This window comes from Hypomesus transpacificus, unplaced genomic scaffold (genome assembly GCF_021917145.1).
Source record: "Hypomesus transpacificus isolate Combined female unplaced genomic scaffold, fHypTra1 scaffold_27, whole genome shotgun sequence".
Taxonomy (NCBI): domain Eukaryota; kingdom Metazoa; phylum Chordata; class Actinopteri; order Osmeriformes; family Osmeridae; genus Hypomesus; species Hypomesus transpacificus.
The window spans coordinates 908,359-936,156 of NW_025813796.1; the positions used below are offsets into that span (position 1 = coordinate 908,359).

The 27,798-nt window shown below is 49.5% G+C and overlaps 1 protein-coding gene across 3 annotated transcripts; it reads left to right on the forward strand.

The window, feature by feature from the left end:
- Positions 1 to 27,772, forward strand: apc (APC regulator of WNT signaling pathway). 3 transcript variants are annotated; one of them, XM_047014967.1, is made up of 16 exons: positions 1 to 191; positions 4,824 to 4,976; positions 12,211 to 12,295; positions 12,563 to 12,749; positions 13,129 to 13,237; positions 13,325 to 13,438; positions 14,126 to 14,209; positions 15,639 to 15,719; positions 16,211 to 16,309; positions 16,581 to 16,959; positions 17,101 to 17,196; positions 17,383 to 17,522; positions 17,624 to 17,701; positions 19,827 to 19,943; positions 20,113 to 20,327; positions 20,433 to 27,772. In XM_047014967.1, exons 2-16 carry the CDS (start codon positions 4,842 to 4,844, stop codon positions 26,722 to 26,724), a joined length of 8,211 nt encoding a protein of 2,736 aa, XP_046870923.1. In that variant the 5' UTR covers positions 1 to 191; positions 4,824 to 4,841; the 3' UTR covers positions 26,725 to 27,772. The 3 variants fall into 3 exon arrangements, with proteins under 3 accessions (XP_046870923.1, XP_046870924.1, XP_046870925.1); XM_047014968.1 differs by lacking the exon at positions 1 to 191 and adding an exon at positions 2,752 to 2,808; XM_047014969.1 differs by lacking the exons at positions 1 to 191; positions 4,824 to 4,976 and adding an exon at positions 10,517 to 10,914.
- The last annotated feature ends 26 nt before the right edge of the window (positions 27,773 to 27,798 follow it).

Consider the following 27,798-nt stretch of genomic DNA (forward strand, 5'->3'; position numbering starts at 1 on the left):
AACAGCACAGGAAAAAACGGAAACGGAGACACAAAGGGAAAAGTTTAGTTTGACTCTTGAAGAGTTTCCCCTCTCCAGTGTGCTGACATGGATTGTTTTCTAAACGTATTCGCGTGGATTTAATAGGGCGTTTGGTCCCTGGAATGCGTTCATGAGAGTATTTGGTGATAGCGGAGCGAATGTTAGAAGAGGTAAGAGATTTTACCTTTCTGTTCAGCTAGTTGTATAGCTAGCAAAAGCTAGCTTGCTAAGAAAATCTAAGTACGCTAGGAGGACTGCTGACCAGCGTCCTGGCCAAAGAGGCTAGCACTACCAGTAATAATTATGCAAGCTATCCAGCTACAAGGCGCATAATATAACAACACATGCAACTACCATAAGTCTACAGCCAAGATGTACATCCTAACCATTTCAAACACATCCGTGAAATATGAACTGGCATCAAGTTATCGGCTCTAAACGCACGCCAGCTAGCTAAACTAGTCGTTTTGCCAGTTCAGCCATAATCAACAACATCTAGAATGCAACCACACTATCTATATTTAAAGCTCACATGAAGTAGAAATAAATTGTTAGGTTTAGTTGAGAAACCAGTACAGTACGTATCAATTAGTATTAGCTCTAGTTATATTAGTTAACTTGGTGTTACTGCTAGCTAGCGATTACAACACGTCTGTTCAGTGTTATTGCTCAGTAGCTAGGAGCTTGCTATGTTAGCTAATTACAAATCAGTTGTGTATCGGAACATGCTTGATTTGCATTGTGTTCACACTATGGTTTCGTCTGACAATTTATTTGAATCCACCAGAGTCAACTAATCCACACTCTCTAACTGCGTGTAGCCACGTCTGGTTAGATTTGGCTACTTAAGTAATAGACGTTGTAATGAGCATTGAGCCTCATTTGAAGTATCGTTAGGGCTGGTCTGACTGTTGCCTGGAAATCGAATAGCCTCAACTGGACGTTTCCCCCTCACACACTGGAAGAATGTGAGACGCTTATTAAGCAGGATAACAACCAGGATCCAGCAAAAGGAGGGCCAATGCCCGCTCCGCTCTGCTCTTTTATAAAACTCTTGCATTTGCATATAAAAAAATAAAAAAAAACAAGGCCACATTCAGAAATCACTTGTTCCTTCTCTCTTGTTGTTGTTCAGACCATCAATTCAGATCCAGTTAGTGGGGGAGGGATGGGAGGGAACGCAGAATATAATCGCTATGAAGAAGCTCATTCAAGAAGTCTGTATTTCTCTGCTTTTATATGGCAATATCCTCAATTGTAATACTAGTACATTGGTACAATCCAATACCAAGAGGAAAGATGCCTCTTTTATTACTCTGTAAATAGACTATATCTGTGGACAAAGTAGCCTAGTGTCTATCAGATTTAATCCCTATTTGAGAATGGCATTGGAAATGGGTCACTTGCTCCAGAAATGTCTGTGCACAATGCCGATAGTGTTTGAAAAAATATAGAGCCCATTACAAGACTCAGGCACATAAAGCCACACAACTTATACCATTTGATGGCTTAATATATGCATCCTCATGAATGTTTGTCAGAATATTCCAACCAGTCAGGACTGGCCCAGGCCAGCACTCTTGAACATTGATGTGTGAGTGCCCTTAGGTGTGTGAGTAAAGGGACTATTTTCAGCTTGATCAGAAAGATGAGATCCTTGTGATGTTAGTGGGTTCTGGGTTCTGCTCTGGTGTCTGTCTACTCGTGATGGGACTCTATTGAGTTGAGGAGCACTTCTTTTGTTATGGAATTTGATTTGGATAGGGAGGTGTTCCCTCTTCAACATTTCTAGACTCCTAGTTAGGCAGTATTTACGATATAGCCTATATTTGGTTTGTATGACCACCGAATTTTTACCACTGTTTTTTGCCCACTGAATTTATAATTGTTTCAATTGACACTCAGCAACATACTTTTGTATAATTATGTAATAATGGAAGGGAATCATTGTTTAGGTGACACCTTGTGTGTATAGTAAGTTTTTTGTTTGTTTGGTGTGCATGTATTTTAAGGTATTTCTACTTTTTTGGGACAGAGAGAGTGCAGAGTGACAGGAAATGTAAGGGAGAATGAGGATAGGAGAACATGGAGAAAATGGCCCAGGCTAGAATTTTTGCTCAAATGAAACCTTGTGGTGTGAACTGGTTAATGGATTTGGCCAGATCTGTAAGACAATTGTTGGTCCTTTTGGATTGGCTTTGTTTTAGGATTAGACTTTGTAGACTTTTGTGATCTCTCTTATTTACAAGGGGGAAAAAAAATGCTTGGAAAGGTTGTTTTTCATGTTTACAATTTCCTGTGAACAATGTTCTTCCTGGCTTGAAGCTAATATTAGTTCAAGGGGTTAACCTAATTATCAGCAGTCGATTTATCATTGTTGTTGGTTTATTATTAGCCTTCATTTGTGCAAGTCATTACAGATTCTCTAGGGTCTTTGTTTTGCCATCGGTGGCCGACCTTCAGGCTCTCTGACCTGTCATTTTACCCCACTTCACACATCCTGACCCCCCCCTCTCCTCGCCCCCCTGCCCAGTCTTCAGTGCTTGGAGCTGCCACCAGCACCACTCCCAGTATGAGCCCTAATTGAGTCTGGGGAAGCAGCTGTGCAGAGAACTGGAAGCAGGCCAGCCAGCGTCGGTCACTGCAGAACCACGGAACAGGGCTGGTCCACCCTGCTGATTGGCTCACTGCAAGGCCATGTGACCGGGGCTGGCTGGATGTGCTTTCGCGTCTCTGACACAGTCGAGAGGGAGATGGGATGGAGACTGTCACTGCTTCCGAAATGGGGTAGGTTTTCCTTTTCTCCGATTCCTGGCTGCTAAAAATGAGAGAGAAAATGTTTTTCGTTGCTGTGTTAGTGGGGATTAGGGTCGGCTAGGGTGCTCCTGGGGAGGAATAATGGTGTGTTTGTGTGAATAGTGAGGCGTAGCTGCTAAGCCTTTTGTTTTGATGGTTGGTTGGTGAGAGGAGAGAGAGGGAGAGGGAGAGGGAGAAGGATATGGATGGTGTGGGGGATGTGCAGGGTTCCTCCACTCTCACTTTATCATCTGGAGCTGCAAAGGCTGCGCAAAAAAAAATGCGAGGCTGCATTGTGTTAGAGGAGGAGAGGGGGGGGGGGGAGAGAAAAGGATTTGGGAGGGGGGGGGTGAAGAAAAAAATAATCAAAAAGAGAAAAGAAACGGCACAAACGAAGTGAAGGACGAGGGAGAACCTGTTCGTGGCTGGATGCCCCGAAATGTCAGTCCTGGTGCTGGACTGTGCTAAGATGGTGGGGAAGAAGAGAGGGGCTGGTCCCAACCATATCGCTGGGTTATGGACTCTGCACAGACAAAGCAGCCGTGTCATGGGCTGTCTCTGGATGCTGGTGTCGGGGAGTGCAGGGCCGGTTGTCTCTTTGTCTAGGGGCTGACATCGTCGTTAATCCCGGGCTGTATTGTACCATATAGAGGCTAGGTTATCTGGGCTAAGTGTGGGGTAACGCGACTAAGTGGCTGCCCACTGTTTCTTTGTGATGTCAATGGAAGGGCATTTGTCACTTTGCAGCTGACTGCAGGGTTTCTAAGTGTAGCTATATGCTCAGGGGAGTATGCAGATGCCACGCGACGTACACACGGACTGCAAGACGCAGTCAGTGCAGTGTCGCAAGTGCAATGTCAGCCTTGGGAAATGTAAACGGCCAGTGGTTTTGCAGTGTCAAGATGGAATCGTCATTTGGAAATGGGAGGCAGGAGGAGGAGGAGGCTGGCTATGGAAGGGAATCCATATTGGATGCACAGGAAGACTAGCTTCTTTTTTTTCTTCTTTTTTTCTTTCATTGTTCCATGTTAATGCACCATCCACCTTTTAGAACTGGAACCCAAAATGTGCTCATTAGAGCTAATGCATTCGAAAAGATTGATGCAATATTGATGAGGCGGTCCTCTGTTCTGTAGACTGCCGTTGTTTGTCCCTTCATCCTCTCCCACACTCCCTCTCTAATCCTTTGTCGACAAAATAATGACTAGACCAAGATCGACCTTGTATTTTTATTGGGGAAATCGAGCATTCGGTTCATGACATGAATAGCAAAAAATCAAATGAATATTTCTGAATAACGCAGAATCCTAATCACAATTCAGACTCAGATTCAGGTAATGCTAGCTAGGCATGGGGGCTGACTGTGTTTTCAGTCAGATCCGATTCATTTATTAATGAATCGTAAGCCCCACCACCTAGCCTAGCCTTCAAATCTGTCCATGGTTGAATAATTTATGTCGACTGTTAAAAATAAATAAATAAATATATAAAATAAAACCCTGTGCAGACGAGTGTGAGAATTGCTCTTACCCCACAGCAGCACAAGGCATTTACAGGGTTCTCGTCCTGCAGAACTACTGTAACCTCCTTTTGCTTCCGTTTCCACTGAATCTCGCTTTGGTCCGAGTGCGTTTCCCTGTGCTTCGACTGAGGCGTCACTGACCTGCTCGAGCCCTCAGGCCCAGCCTAGTCCTAGTCCAGCTTCTCTCCAGCAAGGGGGGCGGGTGGGATGAGGGGGGGGGGGGGGGGGGTCTTAAAATCTGTTTTAAGACCGTTTTCTAAATCTGTCCCTGAACATCTTGGATGGCACTAGCTGCAGGATCTAAAACCAAGTCAGCTTTCACTCTACGCTGTTGACAAATTGCTCTCATGCATCATAAGCCTAATAGCACTAAACCATTAGCCCGATCCCAATGGACAAATGAACAGCCGTGATGTTGTATGTATCGGTCCGTGTTGAAGAGTGACGAATCGGTATCGACGTGTGGCATTGCGTGTCTCTCCAGGCCAAGAGGTAGTGTAAGATGGCTGCAGCGTCTTACGATCAGCTGCTGAAGCAAGTGGAGGCGCTGAAGATGGAGAACTCCAACCTGCGACAAGAGCTCGAGGACAACTCCAACCACCTGACCAAGCTGGAGACGGAGGCGTCTAATATGAAGGTCAGTAGCTAGCGCTCTCGCCAGACATTTGGAACCCCCCTGTGACTTGCCCTGGCCACCCCAGAAGCTCTTTTCCACGCTGTGTGTTTGGATGGTGTGCAGTGATTGGGTTTTTCCATTGACCTTGTTACATTGTGACTCATCTCGTTTGAGTAGCAAACAAATATTATTCACATGCTATTATAAAAGTGTAGGATCGTTCTCAAACTCCTAGCTGGATATGAAACACACAAAAAAACCTCACCTCATATGTTAAGCACTTGCATGTTACACTTCCCGAGTTCAACATTTTCGAGGGAAAGTGTTTTCGACTGCAGGACAGAACTTTGGAGCCTATTGTCCTTGTGTTTGGTACAATGCCAGCTTTAGTGGTGTTGGCCAATCGCAGGCCTTCGTGATTTATCTTTTTGGGGCTTTTCAAGGGGGATTTGATCTGTCTGAGATTCTTCTCCATGGAGTCTAGAGACAGGAGGATTGGTACGAGTCAGCCAATCCGATACAAAAAGCCAAGAAGGACTCTTGACAGCCAATGGGAAGAGGGTATTGTCATTGTTCCCCCCCCCTAGTGATCACTGCTACATTTACTTGGCTATATATATATATATATATATATATATATATATATATATATATATATATATATGTGTGTGCAAATGTTCTCTGGCAAAATTCTGCTATGTATTACAGCTAAATGCTTAGGTGAAACTGAGGAAGCGGACTAATTTATGGCCAGTAATCCTTCCTCCCTGATTTAGAGAACGTAAAGCGAGCTGCGACTAAAATACTTCCTCGTGTCTGCCGACATTGAAATTAAACCTCATCACCGGCTTCCCCTCTCCCGCCTCTCTGTCTCACTGTCTCTCTCTCACTCGCTCTCTCACTGTCTCTCTCTCTCTCGCTCTCTTACCACTCTCTATAGTTGGTCGAAACATTTCATTTGACCCACCGTCCTTTACCTGGACCATATTTCATTTGGTTTTCCTCCACTCCGTTCTGTTCCTAGTCTGTTCTGAGGAGCTGCCAGGTCGGATGTGCCCGTTGGAAGCCTGTTTGGGGGGGGCGGGCTGGGCAGACTTGGATGTGACTTGGCAGGGCGAGGGCTGAGAGGATGTGATCGTACTCCCTGGGCTACATTCACAGAGACATTCTAGCCCCTTGGTCTCTTGCACCCACTCACACACATACACACACACACACGGGCGCGCACAATTCACCCATGGGTAGTCACCGGTGCCAACTCCGATTAGTCCAATCCGCTGTAGTGTTGTCAGCGAAGATGGCTAGTCAAGAAGCGATTCTCTCCGGAATAGAGTTTGCCTTCCCCCGTCATCCCGTTAGAATATTAGAGCTTGCAGTATTGGATCAAAATGCTATTAATGGGGGCGGTTCAGAGGGCCATCGTTAACCAGACCTGAGAGGACGATAAAGGGTGACGTAAGCGACTAAGCTACAGTCATGTTTTATCGACGTGGTTAAAAACCAATTGCTTTCCGATTCATATTCCCAACCCCTTCCATGTAAAAGGAATGTAGGTCAGCTGACTGATAAGAACGAGTCATGTGTGTGGACGTGTAGGTTCAGTCTCGTCACGGCGTACGCCATGAAAGGGGCTCACTCTCGGGCTGGTTGCCGTCTGCAGGCAGATGCACAGACTAGGATGTCCTCCCCCACCCCCACCCTCCCCAAACGCTTTCTCCACATTCGCGACATATTGTATATTGTCTACCGCCAGAGGATTATTGAATACATTATTCATGAGATCATTTACATACTGCCCGCCGTGTATTAGAGAGAACAGGTCCCCCCTCATGTTTGTGGACGGGGCTTCGGAGGACATTACCAGTCTGTATCTGCAGCCTAGCATTTACTTCAATGCGAAAGAGAACTTGGCTTTGCGGATGGAGGTGCCAGCCAACCTTTTCAGTCTCTCACTCCCCCCCCAGGGACAGGCAGTTTTCTTTTCCCTGGGTTGTGTCCAGAATGCCAGTCCCCCCCTCCCTGGAGGACGCTGCTATGCCATGCATGATAATAAGGATGACGGCTGCTGGGAGCTCCTCTTCGTACCGGAAGGAAGGGTCAGAGGCTGGCTTCTCTGCCCAGAGACAGAGGGCCCCGTTGCTGTTACGGGCTCTCTGGTGCTGCTCCCACTCCTCTCCTACCCGCTCCGGGCTCCTCATTCAGCATCCTTCTCCTGGGTCGATCGTCAAGAAGCGCGAGGCGAATCGCGGCGGAAACCCGGCACAACCCCTCCCCCCCCCCCCCCCCTCCCGTCGCAATTCTCGCCGGTGATATTTTTTCGGCGCAAGCCTAATTGCCTCTTTTGTCGTCCGCTTTGAGAGAGACTTCCGGTGGGCGGCTTCCAGCTTCGGTGAGTGGAGCCTGTCCCCCCGCCGCCCCCAGTCATGGCGACAGCCAGCCTGGGTTTTTTTTTTATCGCCTCCCGCTCCCCGGGTCGGTGTTTGGGGAAGGCCGTTGTTCCCCTCGATGAGGCTAGGCTGCTGAATGGGCCCGTTTATTAACAATGCGCCCCATCAGCTCCGCGTCTGCTATGCTCTCCAATGGAGAGAGAGAGGGAGATTTTGTCCAGTCAGTGATTCGGTAAGCCGACCTGCCTTGCTGCAGTCTGAGTGCTGCGCTAGAAGCGGACGCAGTGGCCGTTTTGCGTTGCGCCGCACCGTGACAAGCTTGTTTATTGTGTCTCTTATCTGCCATCGGACCTGGAGGTCGAAGAATGAGCCGCGTCGTGTGGTGAAATCGTCAGTTCACGACCAGAGCATCTGTTTAGTCAATCTGTATTGTTTTTCGTATCCTTCCGGGAAGAAAGCGTTGTGGTTCTGCCAGCCACGTACTGCCTCCGGTCAGTGTGAGTGTATATTTGTGCGTTTCACATCGGAATTTGATTCTGCCTATGAAATGCGCTCTTCACAACAACAGTGCGAATTCGTCAGGGTTGGAGCCATCATAATGTCATCGGGTCACCCTGAGCAGCGGTGCATGGCGGTCTTGATGCCGTTATGGTGGCCTGTGACTAATGGATGAGATGACTACAGCTGGGAATCAATCCCTCTCTCTAGAAACACGATCCTCCCTTGGCACTGTCTATCGATTTGAGGCTCTCCTCTCCTCCTCCTGTACCTCAGGGAAGACGGGGGCACTTTTCTTGTCTCTCTCTCCCCTCCCTCTCACACCCCCTCAACCCCCTCTCTCCTCCTCTCCTCTCACCCCCCTTTCCCCCTTTCTCTCTCCGTCTCTCCCCTCCCTTCCTCCCATTGTATGTAATGAATGCGTCTCAGTTCCGTCCTTCAGCCACTTCCTCCCCTCCGCGGGCTCTCAAAGCCTCGCAGCTGCGGCCGGCAAGAGACAGAGAGAGAGACAGAAAGAGAGAGAGACAGAAAGAGAGAGAGACAGAAAGAGAGAGAGACAGAAAGAGACACAGAGAGAGAGACAGAGAGAGACACAGAGAGAGAGAAAGCAGCCGAGCATTTTACAAAAATGCTCCTCCTTTGAACTGCAGCTACCACCGCCGCCCGCACACAAACACGGCTCCCTCTGTAGGCTCAGAGGAAGCTTGGGGTGGCGCTCAGGCTCTCGCTCTTCCCGGGGGCGTCCGTCCTCCCGACGCGGGCATGCCGGGGCTCGCGCCGACCGCCCCAGACGCCGTCTTTTCCGGCGCCGCGCTGCCTCACAAGCAGTGATTATGTGTGGGGAGGTAGGGATGGAGGATGTGTGTGTGTGCGTGTGGGGGGGGGGGGGGGAGGGGGGGCGCCACCTGTGATTCCCCCTGAAGAACTGGGAGAATGTTCCAGCTTTGATGGAGTCTTCCTGTTGGGGGGGTTGGGGAGACACAGTGACATGTCCTGTTCTGGCAAACGTCTGATTCCACCATGGTGTGGCTGGCTGTGTAGGATGAGGGGGGGGATTCCAGTTAGAAGTGACACATGTGGCTCTGCCCTGTTTAGTCATGTCCTTCCAATGCAGCCACTTAGTGGATGACTCAGCAATAAATCAGCCAAAGTTGCCATGGCGGGTGTAAGAGTGCACAGTGTTTCCCAGCATCCATGGTATAGGGGGTTGTCTGAATAGGTTTGTACTGTTGTTCTCCGTGGAGGCATGTTTTAGGGTTAAGATGGATGGACAGACAAGCCATGCAACCTAAGCTCTCAACAATGTTTGGGAGAAAAAGGTCTCGTCAGGCTCGTTTATGTAAGAGCAAAAGCTCAGGGGCTTCGATTCTCGAGTCTTCGTCAGTCTTTTGTTTTTTGGGGGGAGCTAGAACTTTTAGGTTTGCATCGAGGACTCGGGAGAGCTCGCGCAGCTAGCGACAACATTCTCCTGGGTGCCTATTGTGCTTCAAATCGTATTTGGAGTGCTGTAATCCTTAAATTACAAGATACGGGCTCTGTGATGTGTGAGGTCTCCTTGTTCGGGGGGGGGGGGGGGGGGGGGGGGGAGGGTAGTGGTAGTGTTTCACGCCTTCCTCTCCTAATCTCCACCCGCCTCGCTCGGCCTTCCCATGACGACAATGCCTGTTGTTTCCTCACTCCTCCATGTGGATTATGGGGTGTTTTTTCTCTACATCTCAAGGACATGCAAAAAAAAAAAAAAAAAAAAGAATTCTCTCTCCCCCAGTATACAAAAACAGGACATGATGCCTCCCCTCCTCCTATGTTCAGAGCCCCCCCTCCCCCCGGGGGGGGTTCGAATCACATGAAATGCACGCCCGATGAAAGCGAGCCCCCCCAGCGCGCTGGGTTGTGATCCTGCCCATGGCTGCTCTGACAGCATTGATTTCCCGTACGACAGGATCGGACGACCTTGTTTTAAACCCCTGGATCGAGGCCGGCCTCGGAGCGCTGCACGTGGGCTTTTCTGGGCTTTTCTAAACCAGTGTCTCGTACTATCTACCTTAGCTGACTGTTGTGAGTGGGAGTGGCTTAACCTTGAGGAATGAGTGTGGTACGCTGAGAGAGAAATGAGTTTACGGCGAATTTAGCCTAATGTAATTAGTGGTTATCGATTCGGCTTTTCTGCCTCGTGGATAGTGGATTTAAGTGCAAGACTTTCATTCACCTCTCGCTGACATGTTCCTTTTCAAAGGCGAAAAGGTTTTACATACAGTAGTCTTAAGTTTTTTTTGTTGTCGTTGTCTGCGAGTGATAGGATTTCCACCCGGAGGGCTTTCACATGTTGGAACAACATGTTTATCACCCCCTATGCTGAAGGCCGTGGGCCTCTGTGAGCTGGCCTGACTCAGAATAGAAAGAAGGTCCTTTATCATATGATCCGGGGGAGAGAATGAAGCCGTTGTTCGCGGAGATCATCCGCGTCACACTCGCGGTCTTCACAGGAGCACAGCATCGGCCATGGGTCCAGTCTTAGTCACACAGTCGGAGCTGTGTGTGTGTGTGTTTGGCCTTTTCCACGCGTCGTTAGCCTCCAAACACATCCATCCTCCTTTTCCCCCTCCCCGAGCCCTTCCTGTCCTCCCCAGAGGGGTCGGAGGTCGGGGGGGGGGGGGGGGGGGGACACACGCTGACCCTCCAGGGGTCGTGCGCTGGCTACGTAGGAGTGAGCCTCGGGTCTAATGGGAAGCAGCTGGGGCCGGCGGCCGGGCCTGACGCTGTGACACGGGGCGGGCGGAAGGCCAGGCTTCCTGAGAGGGAGGCATGCTGTCGGACATGGTGCCCGGCGCCCTGGCCTCCTCTCTCTCTCTCTCTCTCTCTCACACACACCCACGCAGGCTCGCGCGTTCCGGACAGTCGGACACGCCGCCGTTCCGCCGCTGTACTCCGGTGTCCCCCTGAGCTATGGAAGCCTCCGGAAGCCCTTCTCCGGTCGCACTGGATGGTTCTGAAGGGGTTTTTGAACTGTGGCCGTGTTGTCTTGTAGGACTATGACTTTCCACCTTTCACTCGATGAACGCTGTAGGTTTATTGTGGTAAGTATTATGGGACGGCTTTTCTTATCAGCACATGGTGTTCTTATGTGGTAAACTGTCTTGCTGTTGTGCCAAGGGTTTATGGATAGGTCCCATCTTGAATGCAAGCAACGTGGTCTTCATTGCAAATGAAGATTACATTGATGTTTATCGATCGATTGGACTCGAGATCTTGATTGCGAGCAAAGTGTTCCCAAAGTGCATTTTTGAAATGGGTCATGGCCTAAGTGCTGTTAGTGAACTGTTTAACTTAACAGGGTTTTGTATCGTTAGGAGAGACTTGGTTTACGGGATACAAAGCAAGTGCCTTGTGAGGCTTGTGTGTCTACGGCTTGATGAGAGGTGATTCATCCCTTTACAACCAGACTCCTGATTGTGTCCGAGTAAATGCCCAATGCTGTCTCAGCTGGTCTGAAGGGGCGAGATCAGAACAGCTTTAATCTCGAGAAACATTAGCAACATTATCTAAGCTAGGGAGCCATGAAACGGGTATCGTCGAAAAAAACAGCTGTGGTCCTCTTTAGTGGGTCGGTTGTATTTATAGGATGTGTAACGCTGTGAGGTCCTTTCTGTCTGGTTGTTACTGTGATGCAATTAAGCCCCCCCCCCCCCCCCCCCCCCCCCAAAGAAAGTAGCCAAAGGAGATAAATCTCCTTAATAAATAAAAATAGATAAATAAGATATCCAGAATCCAGATAAATAAATGTATCTGAGCTGCTGACCTGGTGCCTCCAGGTTGCATTTCGAGTTGGTTTTCAGGCGAATGTTCATCGGTCCTTTTTATCTAGAAAGGAGCCACTAATTTTGTCGAAAGGTCTCTTTCAAAGCCTCGACGCGACAGGAGATCTTTGAAGCCCGGGTCCTGGTCCATCAAACTAGTCAACATCTAATCACTTGGAGAAGATCTATAACCCCCCTCCGTTTCCACACACACACACCCACACACACACACACACACAGAGAGCCCAGTGAGAGATGAAATGAAGGGAGGGTGAGATTAAAGAATTAGCAGCAGTCTGTCTGTAGGCCCTCAGAGCAGTTTTTTTGCTTCTGTTGGCCAGGAAAGCTATTTGATGACACTTCAAAGCCCTGGAAAGGGGAGAGACGTTGTGCCCTCTCCGCCCTTTCTCTCTTTGTTCAAACCTTTCCCTCATGCAGAGTCTAGCAGCCTTATCAGTTGGATGGCCTCAGCCTAAAATGATTAGCCTCACTGTTTTCTAGTTAACCAATAACTTCAAGCTTATGCGGACCGTTTCCGGACCCTGTCATTGACAGATTGTCTGTCCTGTCTCGCAGGAGGTGCTTAAACAGCTACAAGGAAACGCTGAAGAAGACTCTGTAGAAGCATCTGGACAAATCCATCTCCTGGAAAGACTGAAAGGTAAGGCTTTGTCACTCAGGACGAGATCCCTAGGCCTCTGTTTCTTAGGTCCACACACACACACACACACACCACTATCTTTCCTACATTTAGTCATTTAGCAGACGCTCTTATCCAGAGCAACTTACAGTAAGTACAGGGACAGGGTGAAGTGCCTTGCCCAAGGACACGTCATTTTGCACGGCCGGGAATCAAACCAGCAACCTTCTGTTTACTAGCCCATTCCCTAACCGCTCAGCCACCTGACTCCCTTCTTCCTTTCTTTAGAAATGAGCATGGACCCCAACTCGTTCCCGGGAGTGAAGCTGAGACAGAAACCCTGCACGCAGGGCCCGGGCTCAGCCAGGTCCACAGACGGCAGCCCCAGCCCGGCGGGGGGCTCCGTCCCCAGGAGAGGGGTGGCCAACGGAGGCCGCGACAGCGCGGGTTACCTGGAGGAGCTGGAGAAGGAGAGGTGGGCCCGTCTTCCACGTCGAGCCCAGCCGGCTGTAATTCCATCCGACACCGTCTGCACCGTTAGAGGGCCCCGCCCTCCTTCGGCAGGGACGGCTCCTTTATCGATCCGTGTTCAGTAATTCCAGACGTTCAATGAGATCAGACTGATTGTACTCTGAGAGGATCCCGTCTGGGCGTCTTCGCCTCAGATCGAACCAAATGATAAACTCAATTTAGAGACACATAAAGAAAAGCGTTCCCTCTTGGATTACACACAGATGGGATTTACAGGGTATATACACGTTGTGATAGTCAACCCCCCACGTGCCCACCAGGTCTGGGGTGTGACTGTCCTGTAACGTTGTCGTGTCCCGCCTTCCTCCTCCCCTCGGGGGCAGGTCCCTGCTGATGACGGAGCTGGAGAAGGAAGAGAAGAAGAAGGACTGGTACTACGCCCAGCTGCAGAACCTCACCAAGAGGATCGACAGCCTGCCGCTGACGGAGAACGTGAGCGCGGCGACTCGTGAAGCACGTTCTTGCCACAGGGTTTCCCGTCTGTCAGAGTTGCTGACTGTGTGTGTGTTCCTCCCGTAGTTCTCGCTGCAGACAGACATGACCCGCAGGCAGCTGGAGTTCGAGGCCCGTCAGATCCGCGCCGCCATGGAGGAGCAGCTGGGAACCTGCCAGGACATGGAGAAGAGGGCACAGGTGAGAGGGAGCAGGCCCAGGGAGGAGGGCTCTGGACCAGGGAGGAGGGCTCTGGACCAGGGAGGAGGGCTCTGGACCAGGGAGGAGGGCTCTGGACCAGGGAGGAGGGCTCTAGACCAGGGAGGAGGGCCCTGGACCAGGGAGGAGGGCCCTGGGCCAGGGAGGAGGGCTCTGGACCAGGGAGGAGGGCTCTGGACCAGGGAGGAGGGCTCTGGACCAGGGAGGAGGGCTCTGGACCAGGGAGGAGGGCTCTGGAACAGGGAGGAGGGCTCTGGACCAGGGAGGAGGGCCCTGGTTGGAGGGCCCAGCGTAGGTGGGTGGGTACAGAGGATAGAACACAAAAGGAAGGTCATGGAAGACGAGGAGGATGAGAAGAATGGACCGAAAACATAAATACTGGTCTAGTTTGTGAGTGGTATAGCTCCTCGGGAGTTCGCTAGGGTTAATACCTGAAAATGTGGATATACTATACTGTTCTGATAGTTTTGAAGGTAAGCTAGGTTTTGAATGGCCTGGCGTTTAATCGACATAGATGAGGTTGGCTGGGATGACGTGTGGGTGGCAGTAAGTACTTGAGCGCAGGAGATTCAATATCAAGGCATTATCTCCCCATCTGTGAAAGCCTTTCCCATCATGTGATACCTGACCACCTCGGATGAGTGATTGGGTGAATGTCCCTGTTTCTAGGTGCGCGTAGCCAGGATTCAGCAGATCGAAAAGGACATGCTGAGGATCCGACAGCACCTCCAGACTCAGTCCGCAGAACCTGAGGTAAAAAATAAATAATATATATATATATATATACACGAAAATTGTATATTCTTCTAATGCTCCTAAGTATGTTGTATGACCAGTGTTTTCCTTGGAAAGGCACACGGCATAATTTTAAAACTTGAGCTGTCAGAATCCATAGGGGAAACCTCCTGGCGTCAGGATGTTGTTTTTCGAAAAGCTCGACTTGATGGACATGCCCAACTGGTCTCTTTAGTCACAGCTTGTTGAATTGTAGTCATGGTAAAGAAGCTAATGCGGATTACATGTCTGTGCTCCCTCCATGCCATGGCCATCCCATTTGTGGAGATCCATATAATCCTCCACGTGATGTTTCATGCGTACCGTCTGTATACATTCTATATACACGACTGTGAAGCATTCTCGTGGACTGCGCTCATAGTAATCCGACGCAGGGGTCATGGGACCTGAACACGGTGTTCCCCTCATCCTCCGGGCGTCTTCCCGCGCTTCATCCATCCTCCCGCATCAACGCGGGCTCATGCGCTTAACTTCATCCGTCCCACATAGCTCCCTCCCTCGACCCTGATTTCCGAGGTGAAAACCAACAGCACTCTCCTTGTGGTATAGGAAAGTGCATGCGCTTAACTTCATCCATCCCACATGGTTCCCGCCCTCCCTCGATCCTGACTTCTGAGGTGAAAACCAAATGCACTCTCCTTTTGGTATAGGAAAGTGCTCTAAGTAGTATTTCTTTCTTTCGGAAAAGAGAGACCTCTATAGCTCCCAGCTCCGCCAGACGACCTGGTGGGTGAGCATGTGCAGTCATCGGTGACCAGCCTTCTGTTCCTATTGGATGCACCGACGAGCCGGCCAATGAGGCCTGGTGTGTGCTGGCGTGCCTCTGTGTCGCACGGGCACGCCATCCGCGCCGGGGGGGCACTCGCGCTCACGCTGTGACTTCTCCTTTTTGGCGGCACGCTGACTTAACGTGCACGCCGTAAATCTGTCGATAACGCCGAGTGTTTGTTTATCGTCTCGCCCCCTCAACCCTCTGTGCGTATTCGGTCTCCCGAGCGCGTACCCCGTTCCCGGGGGTAGATAAATCTCGTTGGACGCGGGTAATTTCCCTCCCCCCCCCTCTCTCTGGGCTGGAGTTTATGTAGGGTCAGAGAAGGAAGCATGATGATTCTGCGAGCACTTTAGGCCGCACTGACTGGCGCTCTCTTGGTCTGCCGGGCCCCCCTCCCTCTCTCTCCCTCTCTCTCGTTCTGCGTTTGTTGCTCTTCTCTCTCCCTGCCCCTCCCCCCACCTCTCTTTTTGAAACTAATTCTGCCTCTTCCAGGTGACCGGTTTTGTATCCTCCTCTGTATCCCCTGTTGACTCACACTCTCCTATTGATGCGGCCGTCTCACCTCATCTTCTCCTTGTTCTCTTCCTCCCCCCCCCCCCCCCCCCCCCCCCCCAGAGTAAGCATGAACCCGCCACCCAGGGCGAGGGAGCCCAGGCCTCTGTGGAAAGTGCCATGACCAGCGCTGGTTGTGCCCAGGTAAAAACTGCCCCCCCTCCCCATCTCAACAGAACAACACGAGCATTCCCCCAGAATGACCCTTCTCTAATGGATGGGCTTGGTTATGCCATTCCACTTCAGCACTTTAGCGAGGTTCTGCCTGGCGGGGAGAGAAGGCGAATCCGCTGAACTGTCGTGAGAAGCCTGACTCTGCTTAAAGCACCGCCTGTCTTTTCAACTAACGCTCATGACACTTTTGTTTTTTTACTTTGCTTGCTTTCAGTCCAGAGCTCGAGTTAAAGGCAAATTCCCAGTCTCATTTGCAATATTCATGTTTTTTATTTTATGTAGTCTGACTTCACTGTAGCTGGGCGAATTTAGCATGTTGAGGGAATAGTAGCATCCAGTGGCAGTATCAATGAGAAAGATCAACCATATCGAATATCCACCTCTTTTTGTGTGTTCGAGACAGAGCGGCCATTTAGCCTGTGTGAAATGCGCACGGTAACAGCCAGTGCTTCTCCTTCCAGGGTTCCAGCAGTCGTCTGGATTCGGACTCGGCCAGCGAGATGAGCTATGGAGGAAGTTACTCTGTTCCCCGGAAACTGACGAGTCACCTGGGCACCAAGGTAACTGCAGATCCCCCCCCCAGCTCTCTGCTTTGTCAACCAGCCCCTCGGCAACGCTCCAGAGTCCAAACGGTTAAATTCCCTCTGATTGACAATTTCATTAAGATAATCTGTTTAGACGATGGCTTACAGAAATGCGATTACGATGCCTATTTGGTATAACATCTCAAATAAGAGGCTTATTTCTGCCAACACTTTCCATATCAGTGTGACATTTGCACTTGATATCCTCTGTAAATCCTCATCCTGCCCCCCCTAACCCCTCAAACAGGTGGAGATGGTGTACTCACTGCTCTCCATGCTGGGGACCCATGACAAGGACGACATGTCCCGCACCCTCCTGGCCATGTCCAGCTCCCAGGACAGCTGCATCGCCATGCGCCAGTCGGGCTGCCTGCCCCTGCTCATCCAGCTGCTGCACGGCAACGACAAGGACTCTGTGCTGCTGGGGAACTCCCGGGGCAGCAAGGAGGCCCGCGCCCGGGCCAGCGCCGCCCTGCACAACATCATCCACTCGCAGCCAGACGACAAGCGCGGCCGCAGGGAGATCCGGGTGCTGCACCTGCTGGAGCAGATCCGGGTGTACTGCGAGACCTGCTGGGAGTGGCAGGAGAGCCACGAGAGGGGGGTGGACCAGGACCAAAACCCAAGTAAGGCCCGTTCAGATCATTCCAATTGTTATGCCCATAGCGATAAGTGCGACCAGGGCACTCGCTTTTTAAACGGACAGTAGGTTTGTTTCAAAATGTAAGGCGTTCCGTGTTATTACCCTGATCTCCCGTGTTTCCTAGTGCCCTCTCCGGTGGAGCACCAGATCTGCCCAGCGGTGTGTGTTCTCATGAAGCTGTCTTTTGACGAAGAGCACCGACATGCCATGAATGAGCTTGGTAAGCACTCAGTGTACTCTGAATCTTTACATGCAGTCTTTTCTTTTCTTTATTTTTATGGAGTAAATCCTCCATAAAATAATCCTGTGTGGGCTGGCTGATCCAGGACATCACATAGTAAAACATTTATTTACTCGCCCACTGCATTATTGATTGTAATTACCGGGTGCTCTGCTTATTTCCCAGGGGGGCTGCAAGCTATCGGGGAGCTTCTGCAAGTGGATTGCGATATTTACGGCCTAACCAGCGACCACTACAGTGTCACCCTCAGAAGATATGCAGGAATGGCCCTCACCAACCTCACATTTGGGGACGTAGCCAATAAGGTTGGATACCATTGATTGGTCATTTGCTGCAAGCTAGGGGTTTGGAACTCGTGACAGTATGGATTGACATAGATGGCTTTGTCTGTGTTCCAAATCCCCAGGCCACCCTGTGTTCCATGAAGGGCTGTATGAGGGCCATGGTGGCACAGCTGAAGTCTGACAGTGAGGACCTACAGCAGGTATGCAGGCAGGCTCTCAAATCCCCCCCAAGTAGGATGACCTACTGCAGAGAGACAATCTAGCGAAGTTTTAATCTGTAGCCGACATCAAAATAAAACCATTGTATTAAGGTCAGGAGAAGCCATCTTTTGCTGCACAGAAAATAATAAATTTACTGGAGGAAAAATGTCAGTGTATTTAAAATCTTTGCAGGGATTTCCTCTTTCTGAATATAAAATATATACACATGTATAAGTATATACCGTAATTTTCGGACTATAAGGCACAACGTTATATAAACCGCAGCAGCTAAATTGAATGATGTGTACATACAGTGCCCTCCAAAAGTATTGGAACAGTGAGGCGAATTCCTTTATTTTTGCTGTAGACTGAAAACATTTGGGCTTGACATCAAATAATGAACGTGAGACCAGAGATCAACGTTTCAGCTTTTATTTCCAGGTATTTACATCAGGATCTGATGCACAACTAAGAAAATATCACATTTTGTTTGAATCCACCCATTTGTCATGTGAGCAAAAGTATTGGAACAGATATACTTAAAACATATTTAAGTGAATAAGACTTAATATTTAGTTGCAAATCCTTTGCTTTCAATAACTGCAGCAAGTCTGTGACCCATTGACGTCACCAAACTTTTGCATTCTTCCTTTTTGATGCTTTCCCAGGCTTTCACTGCAGCCTCTTTCAGTTGTTGTTGGTTTTGTGGGGTTCCTCCCTTCAGTCTCCTCTTAAGCAGGTAAAATGCATGCTCTATAGGGTTTAAGTCTGGAGATTGACTTGGCCAGTCTAATACCTTCCATTTCTTGCCCCTGATGAACTCCTTTGTTGTTTTGGCAGTGTGTTTTGGGTCGTTATCTTGCTGCATGATGAAGGCTCTGCCAATCAGTTTGGTTGCATCTTTCCTTAAATTGGCAGACAAAATGTTTCTGTAGACTTCCGAGTTCATTTTGCTGCTGCCATCATGTGTTACATCCTCAATGAAGATTAATGAGCCCGTCCTAGAAGAAGCCATGCAAGCCCAAGCCATGACATTACCTCCACCGTGTTTCACAGATGAGCTTGTGTGTTTGGGATCATGAGCAGTTCCTTTCTTTCTCCAAACTTTAGCCTTTCCATCACTTTGGTAAAAGTTAATCTTTGTCTCATCAGTCCATAAAACTTTGTCCCAGAATTTTTGAGGTTCATCTCTGTACTTTTTGGCAAATTCCAGCCTGGCCTTCCTATTCTTCTTGCTAATGAGTGGTTTGCATCTTCTGGTGTAGCCCTTGTACTTTTGTTCATGAAGTCTTCTGCGAACAGTAGATAGTGATACCTTCACTCCTGCCATCTGGAGGTTGTTGCTGATCTCACTAACAGTTGTTTTAGGGTCTTTCTTTACAGCTCTCACAATGTTTCTGTCATCAACTGCTGATGTTTTCCTTGATCTACCTGTTCGACGTCTGTTACTTAGTACACCAGTAGTTTTCTTCTTCTTCAGGACATTCCAAATGGTTGTACTGGCTATGGCCAATGTTTCTGCAATGGCTCTGATTGATTTTCCATCTTCTCTAAGACTCACAATTGTTTGTTTTTCACCCAAAGACAGTGCTCCGGTTTTCATGTTGTTTTCACCTCTGAATACAGTCTGCATAGACAAAACCTATCTTACCCAATCTGAACCTGAGTGTAGACATTCAGTGGTATTTATTGATTGAATAATGTATGTAATAGGACACACCTGGGCAACAAAACACACCTGTCAGTCATATGTTCCAATACTTTTGCTCACGTGACAAATGGGTGGGTTCGAACAAAAAGGTGATATTTTCTAATTTGTGCATCAGATCCTGATGTAAATACCTGGAAATAAAAGCTGAAACGTTGATCTCTGGTTTCACATTCATCGTTTGATGTCAAGCCCAAATGTTTTCAGTCTACAGCAAAAATAAAGGAATTGGCCTCACTGTTCCAATACTTTTGGAGGGCACTGTATATAAGCCGCACTGGACTATAAGTTTTAATGTTTAATTACCATATGTAAGGGTTCGTGCACAGAGGGGCTTGTCGGGAAAGAGATGGCTGCTTGAGGAAGCCCCCATTAAAAAAATATATAATACAAATACATATGATTTCTCTACCCAGGTCATTGCCAGCGTGTTGAGGAACTTGTCCTGGCGTGCGGATGTGAACAGCAAGAAGACCCTGAGAGAGGTGGGCTGTGTCAGAGCTCTGATGGAGTGTGCCTTGGAGGTGCAAAAGGTGAGACAGGCCCCGCTCTTACGAGCCAGGCTGCTTGTGGATTCGCTGTGCGCACAGCAGTCTGCACCAGTCTAAATAATTGACATCTTCACTAGACAAATCAAATATTTCCACAGAAACGGGTTGTGCTCTTTGGATATTCAACGTGTCGCGTTTATTTCTGTTGAAGGAATCTACTCTGAAGAGTGTACTGAGTGCCCTCTGGAACCTATCAGCTCACTGCACTGAGAACAAGGCGGATATCTGTGCTGTACAGGGAGCATTGGCCTTCCTGGTCACCACTCTAACTTATAGGAGCCAAACAAACACCCTTGCCATTATTGAGAGTGGAGGAGGGATCCTTCGCAATGTGTCTAGTCTCATTGCTACCAACGAAGATCATAGGTAATTTGTGTTTCAAATAACAAAGGATACAAGTGTATTTTTTGGGGGTGTTGTAATAATGTTTTTCATAAATGCACATTAATATCATGTCTTTTCTGTTTGTAGGCAAGTTCTAAGAGGAAGCAGCTGCCTCCAGACTCTTCTTCAGCACCTTAAGTCTCACAGCCTGACCATAGTAAGCAACGCTTGCGGAACTCTCTGGAATCTCTCTGCTCGGAACACGAAAGACCAAGAGGCATTGTGGGACATGGGTGCCGTGAGCATGCTGAAGAACCTCATCCACTCCAAGCACAAGATGATCGCCATGGGCAGCGCTGCGGCATTGAGGAACCTCATGGCCAACAGACCTGCCAAGTACAAGGATGCCAACATCATGTCCCCCGGCTCCAGCATGCCTTCCCTCCACGTCAGGAAACAGAAAGCCCTTATCGAGGAACTGGATGCGCAGCATCTCTCGGAAACGTTCGATAACATAGACAATTTGAGCCCCAAGGCCCACCGGGGCAAGCCAAGACACAAAGCGAATGCCTACGGCGATTACGATGGGGTGTCCAGATCGGATGTGTTCAGCCCCAATAGCATGCCCGTGCGACCCCAGTACATGAACACGCCCGTTCTGTCCAGCCCGTCATCGAGGGAGAACCGCGGGCCCGCTGATATCGTCAGGGCCGAGAGGGATCGGAGTGGGGACAGGGATAGGAGGGGAGTTCCAGGGGGGCTCCACCCCGACATGGAGAACAAGAGAATGGGCATTCAAATCCCCAACACCACAGGCCAGATCGTCATGGTGATGGACGATGTGCAGAACATCCACCTAGGCCTGGACGACAGGACGCCAGAAAACACACAGGAGCCCCATCGTACGACCGCAACGCATGGCCATTCTAACGCGTACGCCTACAGCAAATCAGATCACTCGGGAAGAGCCTGTCCAATGCCCAAGTTGGAATACCGGGCGTCCAATGACAGCCTCAACAGTGTCAACAGCACTGATGGCTACGGCAAGAGAGGTCAGATGAAGCCCTCGGTCGATTCCTATTCCGAGGACGATGAGGGGAAGTGCTGCGTCTACAGGAAATACCCGGCGGATCTCGCCCATAAGATTTACAATGCAAATCACATGGAGGATGATGATGGAGACCTGGACACGCCCATCAACTACAGTCTAAAGTACTCTGACGAGCAGCTGAATTCTGGGAGGCAAAGCCCAAGCCAGAACGAGAGGTGGGCCCGGCCCAAGCACATGGAAGAGGAAATGAAACGTTCTGACCAGAGGCCGGGGAGGTCCCAAAGTCCCGGCTACCAATTGTACACAGAGAGCAGAGAAGAAGGAGAAGAGAAACTGAATTATCAGCCAAGGTTTGTCCAGACAGAAATTCAAGCGGGGTTCCGATCTAGAAACGCCAATTGCCCCGATCAAAGCTCTCCTGGTTCCAGCCAAGGAATGAACAAAAAGATCAATCAGACCATGTGCACTGTGGATGATTATGGAGATGACAAACCAACCAATTACAGTGAGAGATACTCCGAGGAGGAAGAGCCCGACGACCAGCCAACCAATTACAGCATCAAGTACAGCGAGGAGCATCACGTGGAGCAACCAATCGATTACTCCCAAAAATCCCATCTTCCCATCTTCAGCCATTCAAAGCCCTCCTCCACTCAGAGCTCAGTGAAAGATCACCACAGTCAAGAGGGTTCCGCGTCCTCCGTGACATCCATTAAGAACGCAGGCAGGCAGAAACTTCATTCCTCCTCAGCCCAAGCGAGGCAGACTCGGGTGACCCAGAAGAACCCTGTCAATCAAGAGACGCTGCAGACGTACTGTGTCGAGGACACGCCCATCTGTTTCTCCAGGGGAAGCTCTCTGTCGTCGCTGTCCTCGGACGAAGACGAAATGGAGAGTTGCAAGAGGAACATCAACGCCGCTAGCAACTACCCGACTCTTCCCATTGCAGAAAAAGAGCCTTCCGGTCCTCAAGATCAACGTGCAAACGAGAGCCAGTCATCGGCGCAGTATGTCAGGATGAAGCCTCCAAGGAGCCATGGCCACGGGGAAGGATCCAGACACCACAAAGCTGTCGAGTTCTCATCCGGAGCCAAGTCGCCGTCGAAGAGCGGCGCCCAGACGCCGAAAAGTCCCCCGGAACACTACGTCCAGGAGACGCCGCTCATGTTCAGCAGGTGCACGTCCGTGAGCTCCTTGGACAGTTTCGAAAGCCACTCCATTGCCAGCTCTGTGCAGAGTGAGCTGTGCAGCGGGATGGTCAGCGGGATCATCAGCCCGAGCGATCTGCCCGACAGCCCGGGTCAGACGATGCCGCCCAGCAGAAGCAAAACTCCTCCCCCGCCGCCTCACCCAGCCCCCATGAAGCACAAGAAAGTAGCCCCTCTCACTGAGAAGAGGGAGATGGCTCCTAGGCACGTGGCCGTCAACGCCGCCGTTCAAAAAGTCCAGGTGATCCAAGATAACGACACCCTATTGCACTTTGCGACGGAAAGCACCCCGGATGGGTTCTCCTGCGCATCCAGCCTCAGTGCGTTAAGCCTCGACGAACCTTACATTCAGAAGGATGTGGAGCTCAAGATAATGCCACCGGTTCACGAGGACGAGCAGGGAAATGAGGCTGAGCTCGAGGCAGACGATGCACAGGGACCTAGTGGCCAAGAGAATCACCCGTCACACGAGGCAGAAAAAGACATTCTGGATGACTCTGATGACGATGACATCGAGATACTGGAGGCTTGCATCAACTCTGCCATGCCCACAAAGTCATCGAGGAAACCAAAAAAACAGTCGCCGCCATCCACATCCAGAATACCCCCACCGGTTGCGCGCAAACCAAGCCAACTTCCTGTATATAAACTTCTTCCCCCACAGAACAGGGGACAACAGCAGAAGCACGGCAACTTCCCCCATGGAGACGAAATGCCCAGAATATACTGCGTGGAGGGCACCCCTATCAATTTTTCTACAGCTACATCCCTCAGTGACCTTACCATTGATTCTCCCCCCAATGAGCTTGCCGGTTCTGAAAGTTGCGCTCCCCGTGGAGAAATGCCCTCCAGTCAAAGAAGAGACACTCTTCCTGAAGGCAAAAGCACAGAGGAGAAGGATGCCGGTGCTGCAAGTTCCACGCAAGCTGCCACAGTAGAAAATGAAGGAGACGACATCTTAGCGGAGTGCATTAGCTCAGCCATGCCAAAAGGAAAACCCCATAAGCCTTTCAGAGTACAGAAAACAAACGACCAACCTCTGCACCCGACCTCCTCTCCTGTTAGTCTCGTCCAGCAAGAGGCTGAGAAGAGGAAGCCCACCTCTCCGGTAAAGCCAATGCCACAGAGTAGTGAATACAGAGCAAGGATGCTGAAGAGGCCAGATGCTCCAAACAACTTTTCGGCAGGACCGTCGTATACGGATAAACACAAGGAAACCAAAAAGCAAGACCCAAAAATGGCGGCGCGGGACTTTCCAGATAAGACGCCAAATGTAGAGGAGAGAACGACACGCCCCGGTTTCACCTTTGACTCGCCGCACCATTACACGCCGATAGAGGGCACGCCGTATTGCTTCTCGCGCAACGACTCCCTGAGTTCGCTGGACTTTGAAGACGACGATCTCGACCTCTCGAAGGAAAAGGCGGAGCTAAGAAAAGACAAGGACCAGAGGAAACCTCCGAGGCACAGCGGGGAGCCATCCGCGAGGGCAGCAAGTGCGCATGTGCCAACCGCACCGACCAAGCCTCTGCAAAAGCCTGCCACTTTCCCTCAGCCAGCCAAAGAAAACACAGGCCCGGTGCCTGATGAGAAACAGAAGTTCTCCATCGAAGACACCCCGGTGTGTTTCTCTCGCAACTCATCTCTAAGCTCGTTAAGTGATATTGACCAAGAAAACAACAACAAAGACCAGCCAAAGGAGGATCCAAAAGAGGTGGACGTTCCAAGACCCCAAGCTTCTGGTTACGCACCCAAAGCCTTTCACGTTGAAGACACCCCTGTGTGCTTCTCTAGAAATAGTTCCCTCAGTTCCCTTAGCATTGATTCCGAAGACGATCTCCTGCAGGAATGCATAAGTTCTGCCATGCCAAAAAAGAAGAAACAGCCGGCCAGAAATAAGGGGGCCGACCAAGGTGTCACAGAGGAGAAAAGTATGGATGGCATTCTGGCGGAAGAGCCCGATCTCGTTCTAGATCTCACGGATACTCACAGTCCAGTGTCTGAGCAGGCCTTGTCACCAGACTCAGAGTCATTCGATTGGAAGGCCATTCAAGAAGGTGCAAATTCAATTGTCAGCAGTTTACACCAGGCAGCCGCCAGCTTATCCAGACAGGGCTCATCCGACTCGGACTCAGTCCTCTCCCTCAAGTCAGGAATCTCGATCGGATCCCCTTTCCACCTACCCTCCAATACAGATGACAATAAGCCTGTGGTCAACAAGGGAGGCCCTAGAATTTTAAAACCTGGTGAAAAGGGTACACTGGAAGTAAAGAAGAAAGAGGAGGAGCAAACCAAAGGTTTAAAAGGAGGGAAGAAAGTCTACAAAAGTCTAATCACAGGAAAACCACGGCCCAGTCTGGAGACTCCCTCCTCTCAACAAAGGCAGGCCACTGTTCCCTTGATCTCTCGTGGGAGGACGATGATCCATGTCCCAGGTGTTAGAAGCAGTTCCCCTAGCACGAGTCCTGTGCAGAAGAAGCCCCCTGCTCGGGGCCCTGTGTCAAAGCCACCCACACAAGTACAGACCTCTGGCAACTCACCCAGAAGCATCAAAACACCTGGAAAAGCTGACCCCGCTCCTGCCAGGGAGACACCTGGATCTCAAGGAGGGTCCAGTAAAGCTTCTTCCAGATCCGGATCGAGAGACTCAACTCCATCAAGACCAGCTCAACAGGCCCTGACCAGACCGATGCAGTCACCTGGCCGCACCTCTGTGTCCCCAGGAAGAAATGGTCTGAGCACTTCAAACAAGTTATCCCAATTGCCACGCACCGCCTCTCCCGGTGCGTCCTCGACAAAATCCTCTGGATCGGGCAGGATGTCCTACCCCTCCCCTGGGAGGCAAATGGGTCAGCAAGGGACAAAACAAAGTGGCCTGCCAAGGAGTGCCAGTGGAATCCCAAGAAGTGAATCTGCATCCAAGAGTCTGAATCAGTGTGGAGGCACTAGTGCCGCTAAAAAGGCAGACTTGTCCAGGATGTCATCCACCAAATCAAGTGGGAGTGAGTCGGATAGATCAGAGAAACCGGGGCTGGTTCGCCAGTCAACGTTCATCAAAGAGGCTCCTAGTCCAACACTAAAAAGGAAATTAGAAGAGTCCGCTTCCTTTGAATCTTTGTCCCCCTCTTCGCCAAGCCAGTCTCAGACACCCGTCTCCAGCCCGTCTTTGCCAGATATGTCGTTGACGCTGCCCTTTCAGGGGAGCTGCTGGCGCAAGTCCCCTCAAAGCCAGAGCTCCTCGGAAAATGGGGACGGAAAATCAGTGAGGAAAGATATTTCCAGATCTCAGTCAGAGAGCCCTTCCCGGCTCCCCATCAACCGAACGGGAACGTGGAAGAGGGAGAACAGCAAACACTCCTCTTCCCTTCCCAGGGTGGGCACCTGGAAGAGAACAGGAAGCTCTTCCTCCATTCTTTCGGCGTCCTCCGAATCCAGCGAGAAGGGCAAAAGCGAGGACGAGAGGCAGGCGCTGAGCCCGGCCCAGAAGTCACCACAAGGCAAAGATGGCAGCACGCCTTTAAAAGGAACATGGAGGAAGATGAAAGACAGCGACATGCCCCAGTCAGAAGGCCATGAGTCTTCCGTGGAGTCTTGCAACATGGCAAGGAACCAGATGAGCTTAGCAGTTTCTCAGAGTGAGGATGTATGGGTTAGGATTGAGGACTGTCCAATTAACAATCCCAAGTCTGGAAAATCCCCCACTGGAAACACTCCCCCTGTCATTGACAGTGTTCCAGCTAGAAAACCCTCTTCTGACCGGGACATAAGTGAAACTCATCTTAAACAGTCGACTGCAAGCGAGATCGCCCCTGCTCGCAGGCTTGGCTCAGAGACTAATTTAAACTTGTTCAGGAGCAGCGAGAGTCTCGATAAGAAAGGGGCAGACCTCAAACTTGCTCAAAGCACCCCTTGCATAGTCCCTGACGCGCATGAACTACCCGTTGCTGAACGTACCCCTTTCAGCTCCACCAATTCTAGCAAGCACAGTTCACCCAGTGGGGCTGTTGCAGCTAGGGTCAGCCCTTTCAACTACACCCCTAGCCCCAGAAAAAGCAGCGCTGACAGCATCACACCACGGCCATCACAGATACCCACACCTGTCACCGCCACTGCGAAAAAGAAAGACTCTAAAGGGGAAAGTTCCGGAGAAAGTGGGTCTTACATCGTAACCTCCGTTTGAGTCAAACGCGACCAGACTTGCAACGCCCAAGATCTAGGGAAAATTTCTTGATTATAAAGATACTCTTTGACTTATGTTGTATAGAACTGAAAATAAATTATAGGTTCATCCTAACTTTTGGTGGTAAACAGAAATATGTAAATAGTAGTTGATCACTAGAGGGTTACGTAGGTGAGGCTTATTGGAGGGGCACTGTTTCTTTGCTGGTAGAAATGTGGCTGGGACACTTGGTTATCAGAGAGAGAGGGAGACCTGTGAAGGAAAATGTATGTGAATTTGTACTGTACAGATTTTAATTATGTATGTATTTAATTTAATCTTCTGTCAAGATCATGTATCTTTCCTGACTTGGCAAAGCTAATCACTTAAAGATACATATTTGGGATGTTTAAACACTTAACGATGGATTTGATATTACTTAATCTTTTGTTTTTTTAATGAACATGAATTAGGTCCTAAAGGTTTTTCATTTTTACTACTGCAAATGTATTATAAACCCCTCCCTTGCATGTACTGACCCAATGGTTTGTTTCCAGAAGTAAAGATGAACATTTCTGTGGTCACATGATGTGTTTGTAGTTTAGTGTAAAGTTTTTACACTATTTTATGTGTTCTGAAAGTAAGGAATTAACCTCAACCTTCACAAATGTTTTGGATGAGAATATTTACATTGGAAATATATTATATAAGAGAGTAGATAGATACATTGCTCTGCTGTTGTTTCTTGTTATCAGGTGAGTCGGTTCCTTTCTATGAGACTGTCTCTGAAGGACTGAATGAACACTTCTAAAGATTAAATTATTACTGTTGGGGTTTGGTGTTTATATGGTTCTTAAAGCTCAGTTTAATTTCCCCAGTAATCACTGTAATTGATAAAGCACATAATCAGAGGATGTATTGTTCTGCCCAAAAAATATTACACTGTGTGAATGACTGTTTTTCTTTTTTTTTATGCAATAAAGTAAATGGTTGGATATTCAAGAAAAAAAAGGCAATTTACATAATGTAATTCAGCATAATAAACGTTAACATTTTTGGTGGAAAATCATATGGTGTTTTGTCTGTCAATTTGTT

What these genes read in the sequence shown, in the direction of transcription:
- apc (XM_047014967.1), top strand. Translation starts at nt 4,842, where the DNA reads ATGGCTGCAGCGTCTTACGATCAGCTGCTGAAGCAAGTGGAGGCGCTG. An exon ending in TTGGGGACGTAGCCAATAAG is followed by an intron (nt 17,523 to 17,623) that starts GTTGGATACCAT and finishes CCAAATCCCCAG; the next exon opens with GCCACCCTGTGTTCCATGAA. An exon ending in GTGCCTTGGAGGTGCAAAAG is followed by an intron (nt 19,944 to 20,112) that starts GTGAGACAGGCC and finishes TTTCTGTTGAAG; the next exon opens with GAATCTACTCTGAAGAGTGT.